Raw genomic sequence first — 20,370 nt, 5'->3', positions numbered from 1 at the left:
GAACATTTTTTGGCTCGAAATTTCTATATAAAAGATTGGTCACGTGCAAATTGAATGAATCTCCGCCACAAACACGCGTCGCGTCGCGTCCTACTATATTCAACACCAAACTTCAATATTCAATCATGCGGATAGAAGAACTTGTGGTCGAAGGTATGACTTTAAGTAAATAAACGAGTTATTAGATTACATTTCTTTCAAAGGTTTCAAATCATATCCAGTTCGAACTCAGATTACGGGTTGGGATCCATCATTCAATGCAATCACTGGCCTCAATGGATCCGGCAAGTCCAACATACTTGATGCAATATGCTTTGTGCTTGGTATCACCAATATGTCTCAGGTGAGTACGGACTGTCTCTGTTCCACATCAACCATCACACTCATGCGCGCTGCAGATGCGCGCTCAAAACCAACAAGATCTTATTTACAAGAGAGGCCAGGCTGGCGTTACCAAGGCCAGCGTAACAATCGTCTTTGACAACTCAGATAGAGAGAAGAGTCCAGTCGGATTCGAGAACTTGAAGCAAATCACAGTCACGCGTCAAGTGCGTTCACAACCTGCAACGCATCTGTGTTCGAAGCTCATGTCTTACACAGATAGCGCTTCCAAACATATCAAAGTATCTTCTAAACGGTCACAAATCGCAGCAGAACAATATTCAGACTTTGTTCCAGAGTGTACAGCTGAATATCAATAATCCCAATTTCCTCATCATGCAAGGCCGCATCACCAAGGTAAGTTCACTTTCGTCAATTTCGTCAAATTTGGATTGAATGCCTTTGACCAGGTCCTTAACATGCGTCCACAAGAAATCCTTGGCATGGTGGAAGAAGCAGCAGGTACTCGCATGTTCGAAGATCGAAAGGACAAGGCCAAGAAGACGATGTCGAAGAAGGAGAAGCGCGTGCAGGAGATAACGTCTCTCCTTGAGGAGGAGATCACACCTAAGCTAGATAAACTCCGGGAAGAGAAACGTCAATTTATTACGTTCCAGAAGACCCGGACGGAACTGGAGAAGATTGGCAGGAAACTGCGCGCTTGGGAATGGACAGGCGCCAATAAGAGGGTAGAGAAGGCGCAAGATGATATCGAGAACAAAAAAGCAGAGATGGAAACGACAGAGAAGCGGAAAAAGAAGCTTATCAAGGAGATGAAGGCAGCCGAGAAGGAAATGCAGGAGGTCAACGCGAAACGGGAAGCAGAGCGGAAGAAAGGTGGTAGGTTCAAGAAGATGGAGGAAGAGGTAACGCTCTTGGAAAAAGAACTGGTGAAAATCCGAACCCAAGTCGACCTCGCGAACGGCAATATCACCGACGAAAATAAAAGCGTTGCCAGTGCCGAGGCAGAGCTACAAGAGCTCCTTCAATCTCTCGAGGAAAAGCGTACCCAGGCCCAAGAACTCGAATCGTCTTATATGTCCGTTAAAGCGAAGCACAACGATACGCAAGGATCGCTCTCGAAATCAGAGGAGCTGCTGCAGACGCTGCTCACTGGTCTCTCATCAAGCAACACCGGAAACTCTGGGGGTGGCTACATGGGTCAGCTTGCAGACGCAAAAGCCCGCATGGCTCAAGGGTCGGCTGAGGAAGAGCAGAATCGCGTAAAACTCAACATGAGTGAGAAGGAGCTAAAGGCATTGGAAGCAAAGTGGAAGGACGTAGAGAAAGAAGCGGGTCAAGGGAAGCGTAATATGGAAAACATGCGGATGGAAGCCGAGAAACTCAAACGCAAAGTTGCTGACTGTGGTTGGAGCGCCGAACGAGAACAAGAAAGCCAAGTCTCTCTAGCGACAGCGAAAGGACAGGTCCGGCAGTTTACCGAGGTATGTTCTATGTTTTGTATTATATTTTATGCCTATATATAACAGTCGTACAGGCGCGCGATGCAGTTAAACAACGCCTATCGTCATTGAACTTTGATTACTCGATGCCACACCCGAATTTCGACCGCACCAAGGTGAAGGGGTTGGTCGCTAACCTGACCTCGATCCCTCCCCAGCACCAGAACAAATCTCAGGCGCTGGAAATCGTTGCCGGCGGCAAGCTCTACAACGTCGTCGTTGAAGATGAGAAAGTTGGCAAGGACCTCCTCCAGAACGGAAAACTGAAGAAGCGCGTCACCATCATTCCACTGAATAAAATAAATTCATTCGTCTTAAATGCTCAGGTGTGTCTCTTTTTAGCTCAGCTAATGAAGGAAGGACTCATTTTTTACCAGAGATTAGCGCAGGTGGATCAGCTTGCACCGGGTAAAGCCAACCTGGCACTATCGCTCATTGGCTACCCAGAGGAAGTGGCTCGTGCCATGGCGTTCGTCTTCGGAGACACCATTGTTTGCGAGGACGCTGAAACTGCCAATGCTGTCACATTCGGTGCAAAGGTTAAGTCTGTCACTTTGAACGGCGACGTGTACGACCCTTCTGGTACGCTTAGTGGAGGAGCAGCTCCAAGCGGAAGCGGCACACTACTAAGGGTGCAGGAACTCCTCGAGGCAGAGCGCAAGCTGGGAGAGGCACAGTCTCGTTTGGGTGAGCTTGAAAGAGCAGAAGCGGCCAATCGAGAGAAGAAAGAAACATGGAGAAAATTCACTCGCGAACTCGACATCAAGTTGCACGAAGTCAGTCTTTTGGAGCAGCAAGCAGAAGGGAGTAATGCTGTAAGGGTGAGTGCAGTCGTCATCATTCGTCCAGTTCAATATTTAATGACCAATGTCATCTAGCTCGGTGCTGAGGTAGAAGAGCTGAAGAAGACGATTAATGCTTTAAAATTGGCTGTCCAGGCAGCCAAGGATAAACAAAAGGCCGCCAAGGAGGAGTGCAGTAAGCTTGAAAAGGATATGGACGAGTTCAAAAACAACAAGGAAGGCAAGATCAATGAATTGAAAGCGAGTACTCTTTTCATCTTTCCTTCAAGCACGCTGACAGTTATACAGGCCGAGATTAGCAAGCAGAAGGCAGCTCTTCAGAAACAAGCTGTTGTGGTAAAGACGCAGCACAAGGAACATCAAACTGTTGTGCTCGAGCTTGGTAAGCACCCTTTTGAATTTCCTATTCTGCTCGCTAATGACTCCTAGAACAAATGGAAAAGGATATCAAGGAGGCCCAGGACAGCATCAAAGATGCTCACGCCCAAATCGCCAAGCTTCACAAGGACATGGCAGCGCTCAATACTAAGCTTGCCAAGCACGAGGTACGGTTTTCTCCAATTCCAGCGTCCTCACAAATACTTCTCATGTGAAATAGGCGGACCACGCAAGAGCAGAGCACAAGCTTCAGGAGGAACGGGCAACGCTGACTCAATTTGATAACGAGCTCAAAGACCTGGAGAATGCTATTCGCGATCAGAAGAAGGGGGTATCCGATGCAGAAATCGAGCTGAAAAAGCTGGAACACGATGTTGTCGCACTCGAAAAGGATAAAGTCACGCAGGCCAAATTTGTGACCGACTTGGAGAAGCAGCATGAGTGGATTCGGGATGAATATCAGTGGGTAATCCCTGCTCTTTTTTGAACATACTTTGACGTTTTTGAAGGTCTTTTGGCAAACCTGGCTCACAATATGAGTTTGACCAAGATATGCCTTCGTTGCGAGCTAAAGCAGACGAGCTTGAAGAGAAGCAGAAAGGGATGAAAAAGAAGGTCAACCCGAAGGTCATGAACATGATTGACACGTAAGTCTTCGACTTTTCAGCAAGATACTGGTTTAATTTGAATGACTTGTGGCTAGCGTCGAAAAGAAGGAATCAGACCTCAAGAAGATGTTGTCCACAGTTCTGAAGGACAAAGAAAAGATCGAAGACACCATAGAGGAGTTGGACCGATATAAGCGTGATGCCCTCCAGAAGACATGGGAGAAAGTGAACGGGTACGGTGATTCCTTCACAGTCATTCCATCGTCACTCACCCATTTGTGTAGCGATTTTGGTGGTATCTTTGCCGAACTGCTACCTGGCAACTTCGCCAAACTTCAGCCTCCAGAAGGTCAAGATTTAGTGCAAGGACTTGAGGTGAAAGTACAACTGGGGACTGTTTGGAAACAAAGTCTAACCGAACTGAGTGGTGGCCAACGGTACGATACAGTTATCAGTGAAATATTGTGACTGACGAGTGTTGCACAGCTCCTTGATTGCACTTTCTCTCATTATGGCCCTTCTCCAATTCAAGCCAGCGCCCATGTACATTCTTGATGAAATTGATGCCGCTCTCGACCTCTCCCACACCCAACACATTGGCCACCTTTTCCGAACTCGTTTCAAGGGCTCTCAATTTATAGTCGTTTCACTGAAGGAGGGCCTGTTCACAAATGCAAACGTATTGTTCCGAACACGGTTCCGTGATGGCACGTCGGTAGTGGAGCGGACGGCGAATAGGTCAACTTCGTCACTGTACACATAATATAATCCTGTATGATTACTGTGCGATCATTGTCACCGCCATGGCCACGCATGCTAATGCGACATATGGCGAGAGGCGTTCTCCTGTAAATATGTTGGAATGGGTACTGTTCTTTAGGAAGCCAGCAAGAAGTCGCGTGTATGAGAACCGCACCTATCCGCGCAGACATGAAGAAAAGTCCGAGGAATCTGTTTACTTTCTTAGCATTTATGGATATCTTGCAGTCAACATGAGTAACATACCCTGCCTTGTTTCTATCAACTAGACGTGGGGCAACTGCACGGACGTAGGTGCAAGTGCAGATCATCAACAAGATGACCAAAAGTAGAGATTGAAAGTTGAACAGTGCTGACTTTGGGCCTTCAGCTAGTATACGATGTGACAATACGAACATACCATACCATGAGGAAATTGACGGCCTACAGGTGACCTGCAGATGGAATGTGTTTGAAAGCGGCATTGAAGCTGCGAGCTCATACAAGTGCTTACTAAGCGGCTAGCGCTGTACACGTCGATCAAACAGCATCTAGGCTACGGACTTCCTGTCATCAAGAATTTATGTTGCACACGGTGAATCGTGACTACGACACGTGCATGAGTGGCGGGATGCAACTCGTCGCGCGTCAGATCTAAATGTAACTATCTCGCAACTACCTCGGCTCAAGATATCATGCGAATGAATAGAGTGTGGGCGGCGCCGTAGCAGACAATCATTTCCTCATCCTCATGCTGCAATCCAGCGCCTCCTACAATGTCCTTAACGATCTTCTCACCGAAATACAACTATCGTACACCATTTAGTACAGCCGACACCGAAAATGACAACTAGAAGGCAAAATCAAGAGGACTCATCAGACATTCTCACTGCGGCGCAGCCAGCCAGTGAACATAGTCAGCCATCAAAGTCGGTGTCAGATTCAGAATGGTGGTTATACCACCACGGAATAGGCCCCTCATGTTCTCCAACCTGGTATGCAAATTGTGGCGTTACTACTAGGTCGTGGGATGAGCTAGTGCTCGATCGCGACAGTATGTGCCACAATTCGTATCACAATTGTCCGCTGACATTTTTGGGATTGCTATAGTGCAGTGACAGTTGAAAGTTCCAGGATCTAGATATCTCCGAGTCGGTGTTTTTTTTTTTCATTCTATACAAGAATCTCAGTCTACATCCAGCTGCAAACATCTCCCCACATCATATTCTCCCCTTTAAACTCCCTAATCGATCGTTGAACTTACGAAAAAAATTACAGACGCCTTGCCCAAAATGTCTACTATCTGTGGTGAGGTCAAGCACGTGTTAAGGGGGTTATGGTGCATGAGACCATACCTCCGCAAATCTATATATTCAACTGCAATACAACGAAAGGTGATGAGCTTCGCAGAATCAACCTATAAATGAACCTTCCGGTAGAGACGATGGTCCCTATAACCACCCCTTCAAGTTGATCATTTAGGAGATATGTCTGGTGTGGAAACTTTCTCTGTTCCGTCATCCGCAGGTAAGCCTGCCTCTCAAAATTAGTCCAAGTCCACTTATTGTTGAATATCAGAGGCTATCTCCTCCGCGTGGCTTACTGCATTGATTTCTGACCTATCCAGCCCCAGTTTTAATCTCGAGCGCTCATTTACACACGGTAGCTATTGGCGGGATCTCTTAGCATTCAGTCCCGATTTTCGCACCGTGTGTGCACTTCCAAAAATCCAGCACTTTTTCTCGGTTCCCGTTGCTCTTGCGCGGCCAAGTCGTTTCCGACTCTTGCCAGGTGTTCGTCATCGGTGGATTGGTCCCACAAAAACGTTCATTCAAGGAATTATTCAATTCCATACAGTGATAGCGCAGTGCACTGGCGTCTTTACTCTTAGTCAAAGCGAGGATTCCTCATGGAAGGTTTGGTCCTTTGTGACCATGATGGATCAGTTGTCCGGTGTGGTCGATCGCTTTGGTGCACATACGCCTCTCTGTCGTCCTGCTGAGTGGAAGACTATAATGAGGTACACGGCGATCATCGTGGGTGCAGGTCAGTGCGGCTTATCCGTGGCCGCCCGTTTGGAGAATCTCGGAATCTCTACACTTGTCTTGGAGAGATCTGGCGCAATTGGCGATGGTTGGCGTTCTCGATACGAGTCACTGGAGACGAATACTCCCAGGGCATACAGTACGTGCAGCCGAAGAACTACCAACCTAGTCCTATGCTGATGTACTAGCAGATCATCTTCCCTTCGTCACATTTCCCGAGGGATGCAAATATATTCCCTGCAGAGACATTGCTGACTATCTTGAAAATTACCAAAGGATTCTTGGTCTTCACGTGTTGACCTTGGCACGCATTTCTGCTACTTCATATGACACTTCGTCAAGTACCTGGACATTATCTATATCTATTTCAGGGCAAGCCTCTATTACTGTGACAGCCCGGCACCTGATTGGTGCAACAGGTATTGGTACAATGGGAGGTGCACTCCCATTTATGCCTTCGATTCCAGGAAAAGTACGCAAGCAGGACTTAATTCTTTGTTGACGCTGACTCTCTGCGTGCAGAGCTCCTTTCTCGGTTCTGTTGTCCATTCAAGCGAATACAGGTCCTCCTCTTACTTCGGCGCGCAGAAAGTCGTCGTCGTTGGCGCAGGATGCTCTGCGCACGATATTGCTCAGGACATGGCAAATCATGGGTCTCAGACAGTGATTGTCCAGCGTTCCCCGACTGCCGTTGCAAGTCGTCAGACGATCGACTGTCTGCTTACCGGTAATCTCAGTGTACTTGCTGCAGAGATCTCCATTAATTTCACTTGTAGGATATGTTGGGCAGGATATTCCTCCAACAGAGATCGCCGACCGCCTATATGTCGCTCTCCCTTTGTCAGCTCTACAAAATTCCCAGTATGACACCATGAAAATACATGCCTATATCGACCAGTTCGTTGGCAGGATTAGAGGATAATTTCTTCGTCTCACCCTTTTTCCTTAGGGACCTCAGGGAGAACTTGTCCCGGAATGGATATCTCCTTCCCGGCCCTGAGGACAACTTTTTGCACCGTCTCTTCGTTCGACGAGGTGAGTTTGTTCATTTTGTATCGTTCTATTTTTCTCACTGCCATTCCAGGTGGCTTTTACATCGACCGGGGTTGTGTAAAGCTCATCACATCTGGCGAGGTATTATTACTTTTGCTGAGTTACGCCACGCATGTTGCTTACTAGCGACCAGATCACCGTCAAGTCCGGGCATGAAATTTCCCACTTCTCCCCTTCCGGGTTGGTATTCGACGATGGTTCGCAAGTGGTGGCCGACCTTGTCATCTTCGCAACTGGGTATTTCTTCCAAATATCTATCTGTCTGATTGCCCACTTCTGACGCAGTGACGCATCATTCACAGGTACTCGAAAACTACGATTAAACAAGTCGCTGAGAGCCTTTTTGGGCCCCAGGTTGCGGATGCCGTCCATGACCTTGAAGGATGGGATAGTGATTGTGAACTCGCAGGTGTTTGGAGACCGACTGGACGTCAGTATTCTGTCAATTTGATTGCACGACTTGGGTGATGCTGACGTTCTGCTGCAGACGATGGACTCTGGTTTGCAGAGGGCGATCTCTTTGCTGCACGGTTCTACTCCCAGTTCCTTGCGTTACAGATAATGGCGAGGGAGATGGGATTGCTAAGTCCAGACCAGAAAACTTACATCCCATACTGATTTCTGCGATCAGCTTCTCAGTTATCTTGAACATTATGTACGCGAGGTGTCCTTGGCTCCTACCGAAAGCTGCAAGAAATTTGTAAATAGGAGACAGAAACTGTCATCACAGCAATACAACATGACTCGACCCTGCACACTGGGAAAACATGTTATAAGTTACTGCATGCATACTTACTATGCTCGCGCAATCAAAATAGGTCAATTCCGAGAGGTGATGCAGACACGAACATTGCTCACCACAGATTATCAATTTCGTGAAAGACAGAAGGAGAGCAGAAACAACGCCGCCGCTCTTATCTAAAGCCTCATGTGTCGATAATGTATGGAGTTCCTGTACCAGACCTTCCCGGTACACCGCAGTTGCAGTGCTAGACATGCAAACAGGTAAACATGGTGCAGTTGATGTTCGACACTAGTATGGCAGTGAGACGTGTTTCTCCTTTCACGTCGGTGCAGTATGGTCGATAGCATCATGATGGTATAAAGCTCCGATCAGATGCTCGACCGTTGAGGGTGGGAAGAGGACCTTTTTTGACAGCAGAGGCGAAGTTTGCGGTGATCAGGCAGTGGGGATGATATCTACTTTCCTTAGGGAAAGGGAAAGGGCTGGAGGTCTTGGGCTTGATTAATTAAATTTAGGATTAGAGAACAGTGAAGGGCTCACCGTAGATCTGGGTGTGCTGTGGGCAATTTGTCGAGTGGCTGTACAGTACAATCAAATCAGCTTAGCTTTGAAAATTGAAAGGGCGTTAGCGAACTGACAAGCAAAGCAAAGTTCATGTCAGAAGTGTCCAGCAGAGTGCCATTGAATCTGACCACCTCCTTAGCGCCTGCTGCAGACACCCATCTCCTAAGATAAAGGTCTGTTAGCTGGGTCAGAGGGAGGCTAGTAGAGCGAAGTGGGACTAGTGGTTTCGAGCCTGCGAAAGCTCTCATCAGGGGGCTATCGCTACCCCTACCGCTCGTACCTCTCGTTCCGTTTAGGATCATTGCTACTGAGCCTATGCACCTAGTGGGAGTACAGGTCCCGTCGTACGACTGCAACCACGAAACGAATTGGCCAGTTGCGTCCAGTAACGATGACCCATCGGCAGGGTAGTTTACGGTTGGACTGATAGAGGGAAAGTCCAGGCAGTTCAAGTCCAAGTCGCCCACGCGCAAGGTCAATAGAATCCAGTCATTTGCGGGGGGTGATCGAGACATCGAATGACCGTCAAAGTTCTCAAGGCCGAAAAAACGTGAACCCAACCTCGAGCAAATTCAGGTAGTCTGAGTCGAAATCGCATGCTCGAAATCGGTTAGATCGTACCAGGTGCGTGATTCGAATGTCAGGGTATCGAAGGGAGATCGGGTACCAGTAGGAGTCGCCCATTCATGGTAAACATCGATCAGTCGTTTTAATTTTAGGGGGTGCTAATCGAGTCACTAAGCCTTGAAAGTCCCTCGAGCCTTGTGTCAGAATAAGTCCATGTAGTCTGAGTCGCATATTCGAGATCGATTGGATCGTGCTGAGTTTGTAGTTCGGGGTCGTCTCATAGGGTACCGGTGATGCAGCGTGAAGTTAAACGTAAAGCAAGTGAGGTGAAGGGAAATGAAGTAGCAGTGTTAGTAGAGGGCAGCTAGCTTTTATACGCAGACTGACGACGGCATGACATTCGCATTTGTGAGACATCCGACGATCCGATTGCGTCACGGCATCGGGAAGACTGTCTCACAACTACTGCAAGAATGATGTCATTCCAATCTTGACCGGTACTGGTGACTGACAAGTGGAACCCTATTGCAGAATATTTTGCGAGGGCTCATGGAGTTGTGAAGGTGCGCATATTATTTAGGCCATCCGTCGCTATCAGGCTTGTAAGGCAGGATACTACTGTAAAGAAAGGATCATCTTCATTCCTTCCGTACCGGGTCATGAGGCGAATGAAGAGGGTCGTTCCTTTAGGAGGAGTTAATAATTGAGGTGCTCGAAAACGACACTAAAGATTGGGATAACTATGAACACCTAAGGCGTGATAGCCACGAACGGATAAGGGGAAGCATCGACCACACTATTCAGATACTCCCGCCCAGTGCATGCAGGGCCCTCAACACACTTGGCGATTTCCTCCCCAGCGTTCAACCCTTCGAAATACGCACCATGAAGGAAACCTACACACATTTATATCACCTCCATGAACAAAAAACGGCAGTCAGAAGAAACACGCACCGTAATACTTCAAGCTCGTAGCTTCACCCGCAAACCAGAGGCTCTTGTCTACAGTAGCCCTCAGATTTTCCGCATGACCGGGAAGGAAAGAAGGAGGCCAGTTGGAGTAGGAACCACGGAAGAGTGGGTCTGCATGCCAGCGTTTAAAATGGAATGCGACAGGATCAGGAACAGTAATGTTGGGGTGCATGGCTCGGAGGACTTCCATGACTTCCTCTTGAACATCCGAATCTTGCATGCCCTCGATGCGCAGTGAGTAATCACCCTAAATATCCCTGGAATGAGCGACAGAGGTGCATAGAGCATGAATCATGCGGACTTACAGTGACAGTCACAAAGACGAGACCAGAACCAGGGAAGAATTTCACGTGGTCGAGACTCTGCCAGATCGGATACCTCCCCCGTTCCTTGTCTGCATAGATAGCCATCTATTCCGGATATGTCTCAGAAACATTTAACGGTGATATTCATTCGTACCTCGGTATCAAACCAGAACTTTGCATTGAATTGCAAGAATATTTTTGTATACGTGGCCTGGGGGCAGTTGAGTCGTCGAAAATATTATCACTGAGCAAACATACCATGACCATGCTCTGAATGGCCTCGATCTTCCACGAGGGAAGAGCAGGCTTAAATACGATATCACCATATTGTAGTACTCCAATACTAAACGTGCAAAGCACGTAGTCCGCGGTGAGAGTAGTACCATTTTTTAGTGTGACCGTCACCCCATCCCCGCTGTATGCAATCGTCGTGACAACGGAATTCAGCGAGACTTGCTCGGGTTGAAGAAAATCCGCAGCCTCGGCCTGGATGATGGTTTTGAAGCCACGCTGGTCGATGCAGAGGTTGTTATTGTCCGAGAAGCCACCCATATCGACGTCATAGGTAAAGTTGTTGTTCTGTGGGATCGTCAGGCTGGTAGGTGCGCACTAGAATACTATGTAAATACCCAAGCTGATGCTATCCACGAATTCTGGTCTGGGGACTAGTACGAGACAGTGAGAATCGCATCGAAACAATGTGATCGAGTTCTCGTACCTGTGCATCTATTGGATGTGCAGTTGAAATGATCAGCAGGATGAAAACGTCTAAGAAGAAAAAACTTGCATTCCTGACGAGTTTGAAATTAGGAACGCGGTATGCTTGGATAGGACAGATTCACGTACCCAGTCGACTTGATAATACTGGCAAGCTGTTTCGTACATGTTCTTTGGAGTTGCGCCGATGATGCCGTACGCGCTTTGGAGGCTGAGGTCAACCTGCTGCGTCTTGACGCGTCCCCCTTATGGAACATGTGAATACACACAACTGACAAACTGCACGATGCCATACCTGCAACAGCTCCGACCTGACTGAATTGATCAACTGATGTGTCCAGTAGGTTAAGATAATCTTTAAACCCATTATAGTCATAAGTTGCTGTTCACTAGTGATGAGTCCAGATAGAATAAGATGAAAATAAAATAGTAAACGTACTGACACTGCCATCAAGATCATTATACTGGTTCTTAACGTGGTGTTTTCGAGCGAGCGTCAGAATGGGATTAGCTGTTCCATTGCCAGTCTGCGTTCCCTGGATCCAATTAGGACCGAGTTCGATGGTGTACTGCTTTCCAGGGACGCCGATGGTATAATCCTGCATCCTTCCGCCTAGCTCATCACGCGCTTCGACAATCAGAAAGTCATCAATACCCTTGCGGTGCAATGTGCGCGCGGCAATAACACCAGCAACGCCTCCTCCAAGGATTAGCACTTTGGGATCTTTGGTTGAACGGTGGTTGTTACGAGTAGTAGAGGGTGATGACAAAGCTGCGGCGAAAGCAGCAAAGCCAAGGAGCACGGCGAGGTGGACTCGACGCATCTCTGTGATGGGTGAAGACACGCCTGATCCAAATATTGATGAATCCGAGACATTTATATCAGCGGGGAGTCCGAAGGACGTGACACTGGGGAACCCGGATAATTAGACCTTGGCACAGCCTGGCACAGCTCAACCGGATACTATGTAGTAATGTTGGTAAAAAAATACATAAATAACGAGAATTCGATGCCACGATAAATGGTGCTCATCTCCCTGATTAATCGGTTCACGGCCATGCATGACTCAGATGTCTCCAGAAAAGTTACCGAATAATTCATTATTCGAGTCAAGGAAGTGGCAGGTAGAGATAGAAAACATTGAAGGCCAAGTCCGATTTCCGGCTTTCAAAGGATAGCGACTATATATCGGAGTCAGTGCTCCGACCATTTTGAATTCAGTCCTGGACTCCGGGATCTGTTGGTAACCGTGACTAGTAGTAGTATGCTGCAATAACCAATGGCAGTAAACCAGCTAGTGAACGTTTGAACTTTGATGAGGTAGCTGTAAGTAGCCGAGAGTGTCGTCCCTTGACCGTTACGCCATTAACCGTTAGGCCAGTGATAATCAAAGTTAACGTTCACGCTTGATTATCGCGGACAGTATTTTATGCTGATTATGGGAGGTAGCGACTTAAATGGTTTATTTATTAGTTTTTTTTTCGGTTGAGTGGTGGCTGTGTTGAGTAGAATGGGTTTGCAAAAAACAATTGTTTTGACAGGTGCAGGTGTCTTCGTACTTGTTGCAGGTGCATCATATCTATCTGACCAACCCATGTTGAATTCGTTTCTTCGTCGTTTCACGACCTCCGCGTCGACTGCGAAGCCTCTGTAAGTAAATATCTTCTTACTCACTCGTCAAAAATTTGATATCACGCACCTACCAGGTCTTCGCGGGTCTTCGTAAGTTTCAACAACTGTCATCAGGTTTCACCAGAACCAAGTCTTCTTTAAAATTCAGTTCGATATTGCCATAGACAACAAGCCATCCGGACGTATAACGTTCAAGCTATACGACGACGTCGTCCCAAAGACCGCGAAGAATTTTAGAGAGCTTGCTACGGGCCAACACGGCTTCGGCTATGCTGGAAGCACTTTTCACCGTGTCATTCCCGCTGTAATCATATTCTTCCTCTTTGACACCTCCTATGGCTGATGAATATGGTCTTTTTATAGTTTATGCTTCAAGGGGGTGATTTCACGCGGCACGATGGTACAGGTGGGAAGTCAATATACGGCGAGAAGTTCGCAGGTCGGTTCCTTTGAAGTTCATCTTCCTTACCATGTGGCGACCATCTAAATTTGTAGATGAAAACTTTAAGCTGAAGCATGAGAAGCCCGGATTGTTGTCCATGGCTAATGCTGGCCCGAACACCAACGGTTCCCAAGTGCGTGGTTATTTGGTGAATTTTGGATTGAATATTGATGCTTTGCAGTTCTTCATCACCACAGTGGTTACGTCGTGGTTGGATGGCAAGCATGTTGTCTTTGGTGAAGTAGAAGAAGGGATGGATGTTGTGAGGAATATTGAAGGTCAGGGCACGAGGAGTGGGCGCACAAACAGCAAAATCTCTATAACAGCATCTGGCACTGTAGAGTGAGGACCCGTCTGTTCAACATCTTACACGATATTTTTGCATACTAGATTATCGTCCTTTACGATTGCTTATTGATGCGGCTACACGTGACGACTGTGTGTGATATTATATATCAGCTGCACAGCGAGCTCGGCCTTACCTACCAACTCTTCGGACATGGCTTCTGCCATCGCTAACCTTCCCGCAGAACTCATTGAAGCCGTGCTTATCGTGGCCGCAGCCTCCGGGAACCCGAATTCCATAGCCGCCCTCTCCCAGACCAGCAAGTTCTTTTATGAGCTAATCTACTGTTGTCCAGACCAACACCTGTGGCGGGAGATCTTCCTTACTACTTTTGATGATCCCAGACCCGCTCTGAATCATCTGACCACCATGTCAGATGGTCATCATAACTTGGAGTTCAACTGGACTCGAGAATACATTGACCGTATCAGCGCAGCTAGGTATATCAGACGTCCGGTCCAAACGACTGCCCCAGTAAGTTCGCAGTCGAAGGTTCTCGATATACCAGTGCCATCATTATCCGTAGTGAAAGCACTACTCTCAGTCATCACCACCTCCTTGCCCTTCCCGTCATCCCCGCGTATATCTCTCACCATCCTAAATGACTTTCCCGAGTCCAAGTCCCCTTTCGCACCCATGACCAACGCTCCCCTGTTACCGCCCCTGCTTCACTTGCTTACAGCGAATTACAGTGCCATGCTCGGTAGCGTCAATGTGCCGTGGCTTCAGGATTTGTTAGAAATCGGACTCCCTCCTGAGCTCACGCGCACGCTAATGGCAAAGCTGTCCTTCGATGTCCAGGGTCATGCGCCGTACCAGCCTACTCTAACATCTGCGTCGCAGTGGGACGGATCAGTAGTCGGCCAGCTATTCCACAAACTCGTCTGCTGTACCGGCTTTATACCTATTGCCGCGCCAGTACCCAAGTTCGCATACACATCCGTTCCTAGAGCCTCGCCAGCAGCATCTACATCAGTATCACTAGACTCAACTTCTGCTCCTGATGAGGACGAAGACATGCCTCCCCTACCCATCACATGCTCGCGACCCTTGTTATACACCCCTGAAGGGCAATCCGCTGATGCCCGCACCCTTGCACGCAGACGTGTCTACGACATGCGCTACCTCGGACCTGCACGCATGTGGGGTCCCTTCCAACCCGTGCGACGCAACACCACCGATTCACCCGAGTCAAACCATCTCGAAATCTTGGATGAGGATGAGAACGAAGACAATGACGAGGACGATGATGATGACGACTTGGGTCTGATGCACTTTGGACTGATGCACGGGCACCGCGTTCCTGATGTGGATCCACCAATCGAGCCGTATGAGCTCGTACCGGACTATGTGTGGCTTGCGTCTGCGCGTATCGTTGTCGAGGCGAATTTAAGGGAGATGCCGCCTCCATTTTCGGCAAGTGACGTTTTGCCGTATATGCGCAAAATGTATGCGATGTCCATCGGTGGATCACCTGGGTATTGGAATGCATGGGCAAATCGACCTGGGGAGGGAGATAGATCCGAGGGCAGTGAGAAAAGCAAGCAGGGCGAAGTTGAGGGATGGGATTGGGCAGGTATTAGTGGTGTTTGGAAGTAAGTTTCGGGCGATACGTGCTTCGAAAAACTCAATTCCGTTGATATCACAGGCGATGTGTTTGCTGGCTTGATTACCGAGATCTCTTGAGTAAGTACTCTCGGTCCATCCTACACCTTCTCATATTGAACGCTTCTTTTGCAGTGCACAACGTGAGCCACATCATCTGAAAAGCGTACCCTCTAATCCGCTGCCGCTATAGCTCGCACCAGAAAGGTTCCTCCAAGACGACATCCAAGAAGCTTGCCGAATCATACCCATTGCTGTTCGCATAACTGGCTACTCCGAATCCCGCATCCCACCAGGCAACGCCACTCGCGCCCTCCCAACCATCCACTTCGAGGGTGAATCTTTAGGGTCTGATCACAGTTTAACCGAATTACGCAAAGTCACTGGTACAGTGAGCATGATCGGTGATGGGGCTATTCGATGGCAAACAGTAAGCACTCCGTTTTCCATCTTGTAGCATACTAGTTATGATACCTTGCGTACACATTGCTGACTGATTCGAAGGTATCTACTGCAGCCGGGTCAAATGAGCCAGAATGGTCGTCAGAGGCAGTTCAAATTGGGGGACCGGGTGCGGCGGTTGGGTTTTTGGGGATGTGGACTGGGGCAATGCATGAGAGACCGGACCCGCTTGGTGAGTGCTTGTGCTTTGCTGAGGGTGTTTATTGACGGTTCATGGTCGGTGGGCTAGGTCCCTTTTGGGCTTGGAAGGTCGCATAAAATGGAGCTGCGGTGGCGAGTTGTGTGTAGATGGACGATTGTGTATGCTTCTAGCCGTTTGGTCCTGGTAGCCTGGTTTACAGGTCACTGTTATGAAGGTTATTTATCTCGTATCTCTAATAAGATTGAGGAAATGCGTACTAGCTTGAAGAGCGGTTCACGAGGTAATCCTTGATTGGAAGGATCGACTGTCTTCCTTCCTCTAATGGTTTGGCTTGGGGAGACTAGGTTTAATCAGAATTGGAAGGAACGGAATGCCTACTAACTGCATCATGTCGTGCTCGCATATGTCCAAACCCCAAGTTTCACATCTGTTGCTTTTACAGCAAGTCTTTATCTCGTCAGCCTGGCTGTCAGCTGCCACGGCTCCACTGCTCTCAAGCTCACGCAGACGCTTGATGAGCGCTTGGTTTTCCTTCTTGAGCCAGTCCACTGCCGGATTGTCGCAAACACAGCACACGCATGCCTGGTGTGAATCGTAGTTATTTTGGCGAGCGACAGCGACGTCTGAAAAATAAATGATTGCGTGAGCCGAAAGGTTCGAATGTTCGTACTCGAGTTCCGAGGGATTCTCTCGAACGGCTGTAGCGAGAGAACTTGGTTGTCGTCAAAGTTCTAAATATACCTTGTGCTACAGAACAAATATCGTGGTGAGCCGGGACTCGCCACAACGGCTGCCGTGCACGGGGAAAATACACACCTCCCTCCAAATATTCCTCTCTCCGCAGACCACCTCTCTTTTCCGGAGTTCAGTTTTACAGGCCTGTCCAGCGGGCAGCTGGCGTTTGAGACTTGAAGCTTGAGCGTTGGAGGTGAATACAGTGACTTTGAGCGCTGCAATGCGGGTCTCCGATTTGTTTCCACAGGTACTAGGGAGTCATGTTTAGTGCGCCTTCCTTCCGAGACGGTAGAACAATGCAATGGCTCCTAGAAGGTTGGCTCTCTGCTGTCACATGAAAAAATGGATTGTGTATCGCAATGTACAATATTTTGACATTCGTAATATATATAACACCCTCATACCGTACAACTACAATATTCCCTACCATGTTGATGGCCCGAAGGTGCCGTTGATAGTGTAGTAAGACATGCTTTTCCCATCTGCTGTATCCAGGAACACATTGTTGCCCCACCATTTTGCGACGGTGTTTGCACCAATGCTGCCGTTCTGCGGATATTGCAGGCAGAAGAAGATCAGAACAATAGAAATTGCGAGTCCAGAGTCAAGTGCAGCAGCCAATACATCTACGGGGTGTTAGCAGGATATCGTGAAGTGGAGGGGAAAGATACGTACAGTTGTACTTTGTCCACCATGAGAAATGGCGGCGGCGGATGACATACTGGAATATGAAACCGACGATTGCCCAAGGCACATAATTGACGGCGGTCGCTGGTGGTATGCCGGATGTTCCGGTGAAGATTACGGGGAAGCTATGTGCTCATTATTAGTTTTGCGAGTGCAATAAAAATGGATACACACTTGATGTAACGGATGATGCTGTTCGGCCATTTGAGGGAAATAAGCCAAGCAGTGAAAGGGCAAAGCGCGCCAATGAGGAAGAACCAAAGGAGGCCACCATACATCTGGCCAGGGGAGAACTGACGTTGAGGACCAATGACACCCCACTACCAGACCATCTTTAATAAACAAAAAAGACGCAGTAAAGATCAGACAAAAACTTACGATGATCGATGCAGTGCCGAACACTTGAGTATTGGGGCAGATGAAACCATCACGTTGTGTCGTACTACATATATCCACAATGTTGGTAAACATCCAAGCTTGCACGGCGAGCTGCACGGTTCCGGCGATAATAGCCGCGCTGACCTGTGCAAAGAACATTGTGCGGGGAGGAATTTTCATGTAGTGACCGAGCTTGAAGTCCTGGGCGAACTGCAACGCTTGTGACATGGTAATGTAACCCCATGTCTAGATAGGCATGTCAGCGACTGCACTAGACAACGCAAGGACTCTACCTGCCTTGAAAAGCATCATTGCCAATGGACGTCCAGGGATAGCATATCCAACGACCAACTCCGTGATAACATTGAGACCAACTTGTTGATTCGTGATAGCTTGAATCATCCCAATGGGAATGATGTAGAAGAAAGCAATTATAAGTGCGAGAACAAAGCCCCACACCGGGAACTCGGTAGGCCAGACTTCAATGACAATGATGCCGAAAACAAACATGACCACGAAGACGACGAGGTACCACCACTCTGGAACTTGACGGTATCTGGCCATGAGACGTGCATGAATGTCCGGTTGTTCATCGATCGAGCGACGCGACTGGGCCCAGATCTGCTTACGGAAGAAGAGGATAGCGTGCGTAACGGTGGCGGTGATCGACGCAAATGATAGACCGTAAGATACTGCGAAAGTCGTGGACAGGAACAGAGGGCTGTATGCTTCATATGCAGTGGCATTAAGCGTGCCATCGGTGCCAAGAATTGCAGTGACATTGTAGGTGGCACCCGTGTTATCGTATGACGTGCGCGACATGATAGGCAGGAATTTAGAATACCAGGTGTTAGTGTAGTAAAGGATCGGGGTAAGGATCCAGAAAAAGAACACAAAGCCAACGAGAACGTTAGCTTCGCTCCACCATGGGGTTGCGAGTGGGTTGACAACGTAAGTAATTTGGGACCAGTCGAACGTGATCAAGCTCATGCCAAGGCCGCTTTCATAGCCGAAGAGTTGGTTGACGACAACGTTATCTGGGGCGATCCAACACACCCAGGTGAAGTAGCTGAGGGCTTGGAACAGATAACCTGGGACAAAGTACCATGCACATCCCCCGCAGAAGACATAAAGGAAGAAACGCTCTCTTGAAATACCACCGCGATTGCCCATACCAGCGTATGACTGCGCGTGGAGCGTGTTAAATAGGGCGCAGTTGACTAAATTTGTAGGCCAAACTGATAAAAGTGTTAATTCTCTTGAAACAAGTATGAGGCATGACTCACTCATGGAGGGAGGAAGAACCAGGAATCGGCGCATAATACCACCCAGTGAGAAGCCAATGAGCTGGGTAGACATGACCAACATCCATTGATCTATGCGGAAATCAGACCTAATGATATCGTTCAGACTGTGAACACACTCACAGCTGAAGTTGAAAGTTTGATTGTAGAACACTCTCTGCACCGCAACGATATCGGTCTGGCAAGATGATATTAATTGTGTTGATGCAAACGCTAGTAAGCGCACGTACCGCATACGCAGATTGCCATCCAACGGTAGCCATAATGGTGATTAAAACATGCTCCTTGATCGTGAATGGTCCGGGGTTCAAGTGGACTCCGAACACCGAAATATTAGGCACGACAGCTGCCCAAAGACGACCCATGGGGAATGACAACAATTGAGCGACCATGCCGGTGAGGTTGACAGAGGGATATCGAAAATAAAAGAACTGGTTCAAACCAGGGATGATGACAACCCAGAAAAAGCCTGAGTTGTAATGAGCTACATGACGCGTAGCAAAAGATTCTGGACTCACCCATAACCCATGCACGGAAAGTGCTACAGGGTATGGACATGTCGTCAGTGTTGGATACAGCCGATCGGACCTCGGGATAAGGAGAGTCATCCTCTGGGAGGGTGTGTTCAGAGTGAATTTTAGTGGAGGATGTGATGGGCTAACCTAAAATGCCAGTTATGGCTTCTTCCTTGTCGATGTTTGGGTCATCAAAATCAGCAAGGGGCAGAGCACCGACTGGAACCAAATGTTCGGGGTGAGTATGAGTGAATATTGGTATAATGGAGGGGAAATAAACTGACGGGCTGCCTTCTCAGAGTCAACCTTTTCGATTGAGCCACCGGTGCTGGAATGACCAGCATAAGTCGACATGATAGCGAGGAAGGACGAACGGCCGGGGGATACGCATCGTAGTGATCCCGGCTTTTGTACGGTTTTCGAAAGTATGTAAGTGCAAGAATCATGATACACATGGGACATAATAATTTGTTCCGGTAAACTACCATAAATGTAAATTTGTATGTGAATCTCGATCTTGACACCGCCGGCCGCCGATCAGATCCCTGTTAGTATATATGCTTACCGTCAATATTGTTCGGGTGCCACTAGTACAACACTCACTCATGGGACACCTCACTAGTACCGTACGATAGGCTGGCTGGATACCCGCGATCCCCTTACAATGTCCTGGAACCTTTTTGGCACATTCATTGGTCGATAATAGCATCAAGGTTCCTGGTCTATAACGTTGCTCGGGCATTTTACATAAAACTGCGCTTTGCCACCGTGATGAACCATGT

The 20,370-nt window shown here is 48.1% G+C and overlaps 7 protein-coding genes across 7 annotated transcripts; 4 read left to right on the top strand and 3 right to left on the bottom strand.

Annotated features, from left to right (window-relative positions):
* Positions 1-80: 80 nt before the first annotated feature.
* On the top strand, positions 81-4,873 carry F5147DRAFT_681793 (condensin complex subunit SMC2). The gene is made up of 17 exons (XM_041436400.1): positions 81-153; positions 204-343; positions 399-548; positions 601-738; positions 792-1,826; positions 1,880-2,170; positions 2,222-2,665; positions 2,723-2,887; positions 2,936-3,029; positions 3,077-3,192; positions 3,246-3,487; positions 3,535-3,672; positions 3,729-3,866; positions 3,918-4,070; positions 4,120-4,584; positions 4,639-4,754; positions 4,804-4,873. The coding sequence occupies exons 1-15, from the start codon at positions 126-128 to the stop codon at positions 4,394-4,396; spliced, it is 3,549 nt and encodes a 1,182-aa protein (XP_041295963.1). The 5' UTR covers positions 81-125; the 3' UTR covers positions 4,397-4,584; positions 4,639-4,754; positions 4,804-4,873.
* Positions 4,404-4,901, bottom strand: F5147DRAFT_51264 (DUF1242-domain-containing protein). Its single transcript, XM_041429932.1, has 5 exons — positions 4,886-4,901; positions 4,798-4,826; positions 4,639-4,748; positions 4,550-4,584; positions 4,404-4,479 (listed from the first exon to the last, which is right to left on the bottom strand). Exons 2-5 carry the CDS (start codon positions 4,798-4,800, stop codon positions 4,412-4,414), a joined length of 216 nt encoding a protein of 71 aa, XP_041295962.1. The 5' UTR covers positions 4,801-4,826; positions 4,886-4,901; the 3' UTR covers positions 4,404-4,411.
* A 712-nt stretch (positions 4,902-5,613) lies between these two features.
* Positions 5,614-8,140, top strand: F5147DRAFT_789234 (putative dimethylaniline monooxygenase (N-oxide-forming)). Its single transcript, XM_041443010.1, has 10 exons — positions 5,614-5,898; positions 5,950-6,555; positions 6,608-6,888; positions 6,939-7,143; positions 7,193-7,313; positions 7,366-7,451; positions 7,501-7,550; positions 7,603-7,706; positions 7,772-7,899; positions 7,957-8,140. Exons 1-10 carry the CDS (start codon positions 5,859-5,861, stop codon positions 8,085-8,087), a joined length of 1,752 nt encoding a protein of 583 aa, XP_041295961.1. The 5' UTR covers positions 5,614-5,858; the 3' UTR covers positions 8,088-8,140.
* Positions 8,141-10,095: 1,955 nt separating this feature from the next.
* Positions 10,096-12,163, bottom strand: F5147DRAFT_744235 (uncharacterized protein; the record flags this gene model as incomplete). The annotated part of the gene is made up of 11 exons (XM_041439663.1): positions 10,096-10,241; positions 10,300-10,564; positions 10,623-10,727; positions 10,777-10,833; positions 10,881-11,201; positions 11,252-11,287; positions 11,341-11,348; positions 11,389-11,413; positions 11,469-11,584; positions 11,635-11,721; positions 11,779-12,163. The coding sequence occupies 11 exons, from the start codon at positions 12,161-12,163 to the stop codon at positions 10,096-10,098; spliced, it is 1,551 nt and encodes a 516-aa protein (XP_041295960.1).
* A 771-nt stretch (positions 12,164-12,934) lies between these two features.
* Positions 12,935-13,760, top strand: F5147DRAFT_770785 (cyclophilin-like domain-containing protein; the record flags this gene model as incomplete). Its single annotated transcript, XM_041441176.1, has 6 exons — positions 12,935-12,990; positions 13,047-13,062; positions 13,121-13,276; positions 13,336-13,411; positions 13,468-13,547; positions 13,596-13,760. 6 exons carry the CDS (start codon positions 12,935-12,937, stop codon positions 13,758-13,760), a joined length of 549 nt encoding a protein of 182 aa, XP_041295959.1.
* Positions 13,761-13,913: 153 nt separating this feature from the next.
* F5147DRAFT_571505 (uncharacterized protein) lies at positions 13,914-16,085 on the top strand (the record flags this gene model as incomplete). The annotated part of the gene is made up of 6 exons (XM_041431050.1): positions 13,914-14,678; positions 14,769-15,355; positions 15,409-15,459; positions 15,573-15,795; positions 15,870-15,999; positions 16,057-16,085. The coding sequence occupies 6 exons, from the start codon at positions 13,914-13,916 to the stop codon at positions 16,083-16,085; spliced, it is 1,785 nt and encodes a 594-aa protein (XP_041295958.1).
* A 664-nt stretch (positions 16,086-16,749) lies between these two features.
* F5147DRAFT_681755 (OPT oligopeptide transporter) lies at positions 16,750-20,026 on the bottom strand. The gene is made up of 12 exons (XM_041436399.1): positions 19,873-20,026; positions 19,736-19,807; positions 19,592-19,684; positions 19,304-19,542; positions 19,197-19,251; positions 19,056-19,145; positions 18,067-19,007; positions 17,770-18,015; positions 17,566-17,711; positions 17,380-17,516; positions 16,954-17,330; positions 16,750-16,899 (listed from the first exon to the last, which is right to left on the bottom strand). The coding sequence occupies exons 1-11, from the start codon at positions 19,940-19,942 to the stop codon at positions 17,128-17,130; spliced, it is 2,292 nt and encodes a 763-aa protein (XP_041295957.1). The 5' UTR covers positions 19,943-20,026; the 3' UTR covers positions 16,750-16,899; positions 16,954-17,127.
* Between the last annotated feature and the right edge of the window lie 344 nt (positions 20,027-20,370).

This window comes from Suillus discolor (assembly GCF_016758755.1).
Source record: "Suillus discolor strain FC423 chromosome Unknown F5147scaffold_12, whole genome shotgun sequence".
In the NCBI taxonomy this organism is placed as follows: Eukaryota; Fungi; Basidiomycota; class Agaricomycetes; order Boletales; family Suillaceae; genus Suillus; species Suillus discolor.
Note: the sequence above shows the minus strand (reverse complement) of the source record. Positions and strands in the feature narration are given on the sequence as shown.

Excerpts from the sequence above, each read along its gene's own strand:
- F5147DRAFT_681793 (XM_041436400.1), top strand. The coding sequence starts at position 126 with ATGCGGATAGAAGAACTTGTGGTCGAAG. Across the intron at positions 154-203 it reads AGAAGAACTTGTGGTCGAAG|GTTTCAAATCATATCCAGTT; the intron begins GTATGACTTTAA and ends TTTCTTTCAAAG. Across the intron at positions 344-398 it reads GTATCACCAATATGTCTCAG|ATGCGCGCTCAAAACCAACA; the intron begins GTGAGTACGGAC and ends TGCGCGCTGCAG.
- F5147DRAFT_51264 (XM_041429932.1), bottom strand. Across the intron at positions 4,585-4,638 it reads GTTGATAGAAACAAGGCAGG|ATTCCTCGGACTTTTCTTCA; the intron begins GTATGTTACTCA and ends GAAAGTAAACAG. Across the intron at positions 4,480-4,549 it reads CTTCATGTCTGCGCGGATAG|GAGAACGCCTCTCGCCATAT; the intron begins GTGCGGTTCTCA and ends ACATATTTACAG.
- F5147DRAFT_789234 (XM_041443010.1), top strand. The coding sequence starts at position 5,859 with ATGTCTGGTGTGGAAACTTTCTCTGTTCCGTCATCCGCAG. Across the intron at positions 7,144-7,192 it reads GATCGACTGTCTGCTTACCG|GATATGTTGGGCAGGATATT; the intron begins GTAATCTCAGTG and ends TTTCACTTGTAG. Across the intron at positions 7,707-7,771 it reads CTTGTCATCTTCGCAACTGG|GTACTCGAAAACTACGATTA; the intron begins GTATTTCTTCCA and ends CATCATTCACAG.
- F5147DRAFT_681755 (XM_041436399.1), bottom strand. The coding sequence starts at position 19,942 with ATGTCGACTTATGCTGGTCATTCCAGCACCGGTGGCTCAATCGAAAAG. Across the intron at positions 18,016-18,066 it reads TGGCAATGATGCTTTTCAAG|ACATGGGGTTACATTACCAT; the intron begins GCAGGTAGAGTC and ends ATGCCTATCTAG. Across the intron at positions 17,331-17,379 it reads ATGGTGGACAAAGTACAACT|ATGTATTGGCTGCTGCACTT; the intron begins GTACGTATCTTT and ends AACACCCCGTAG.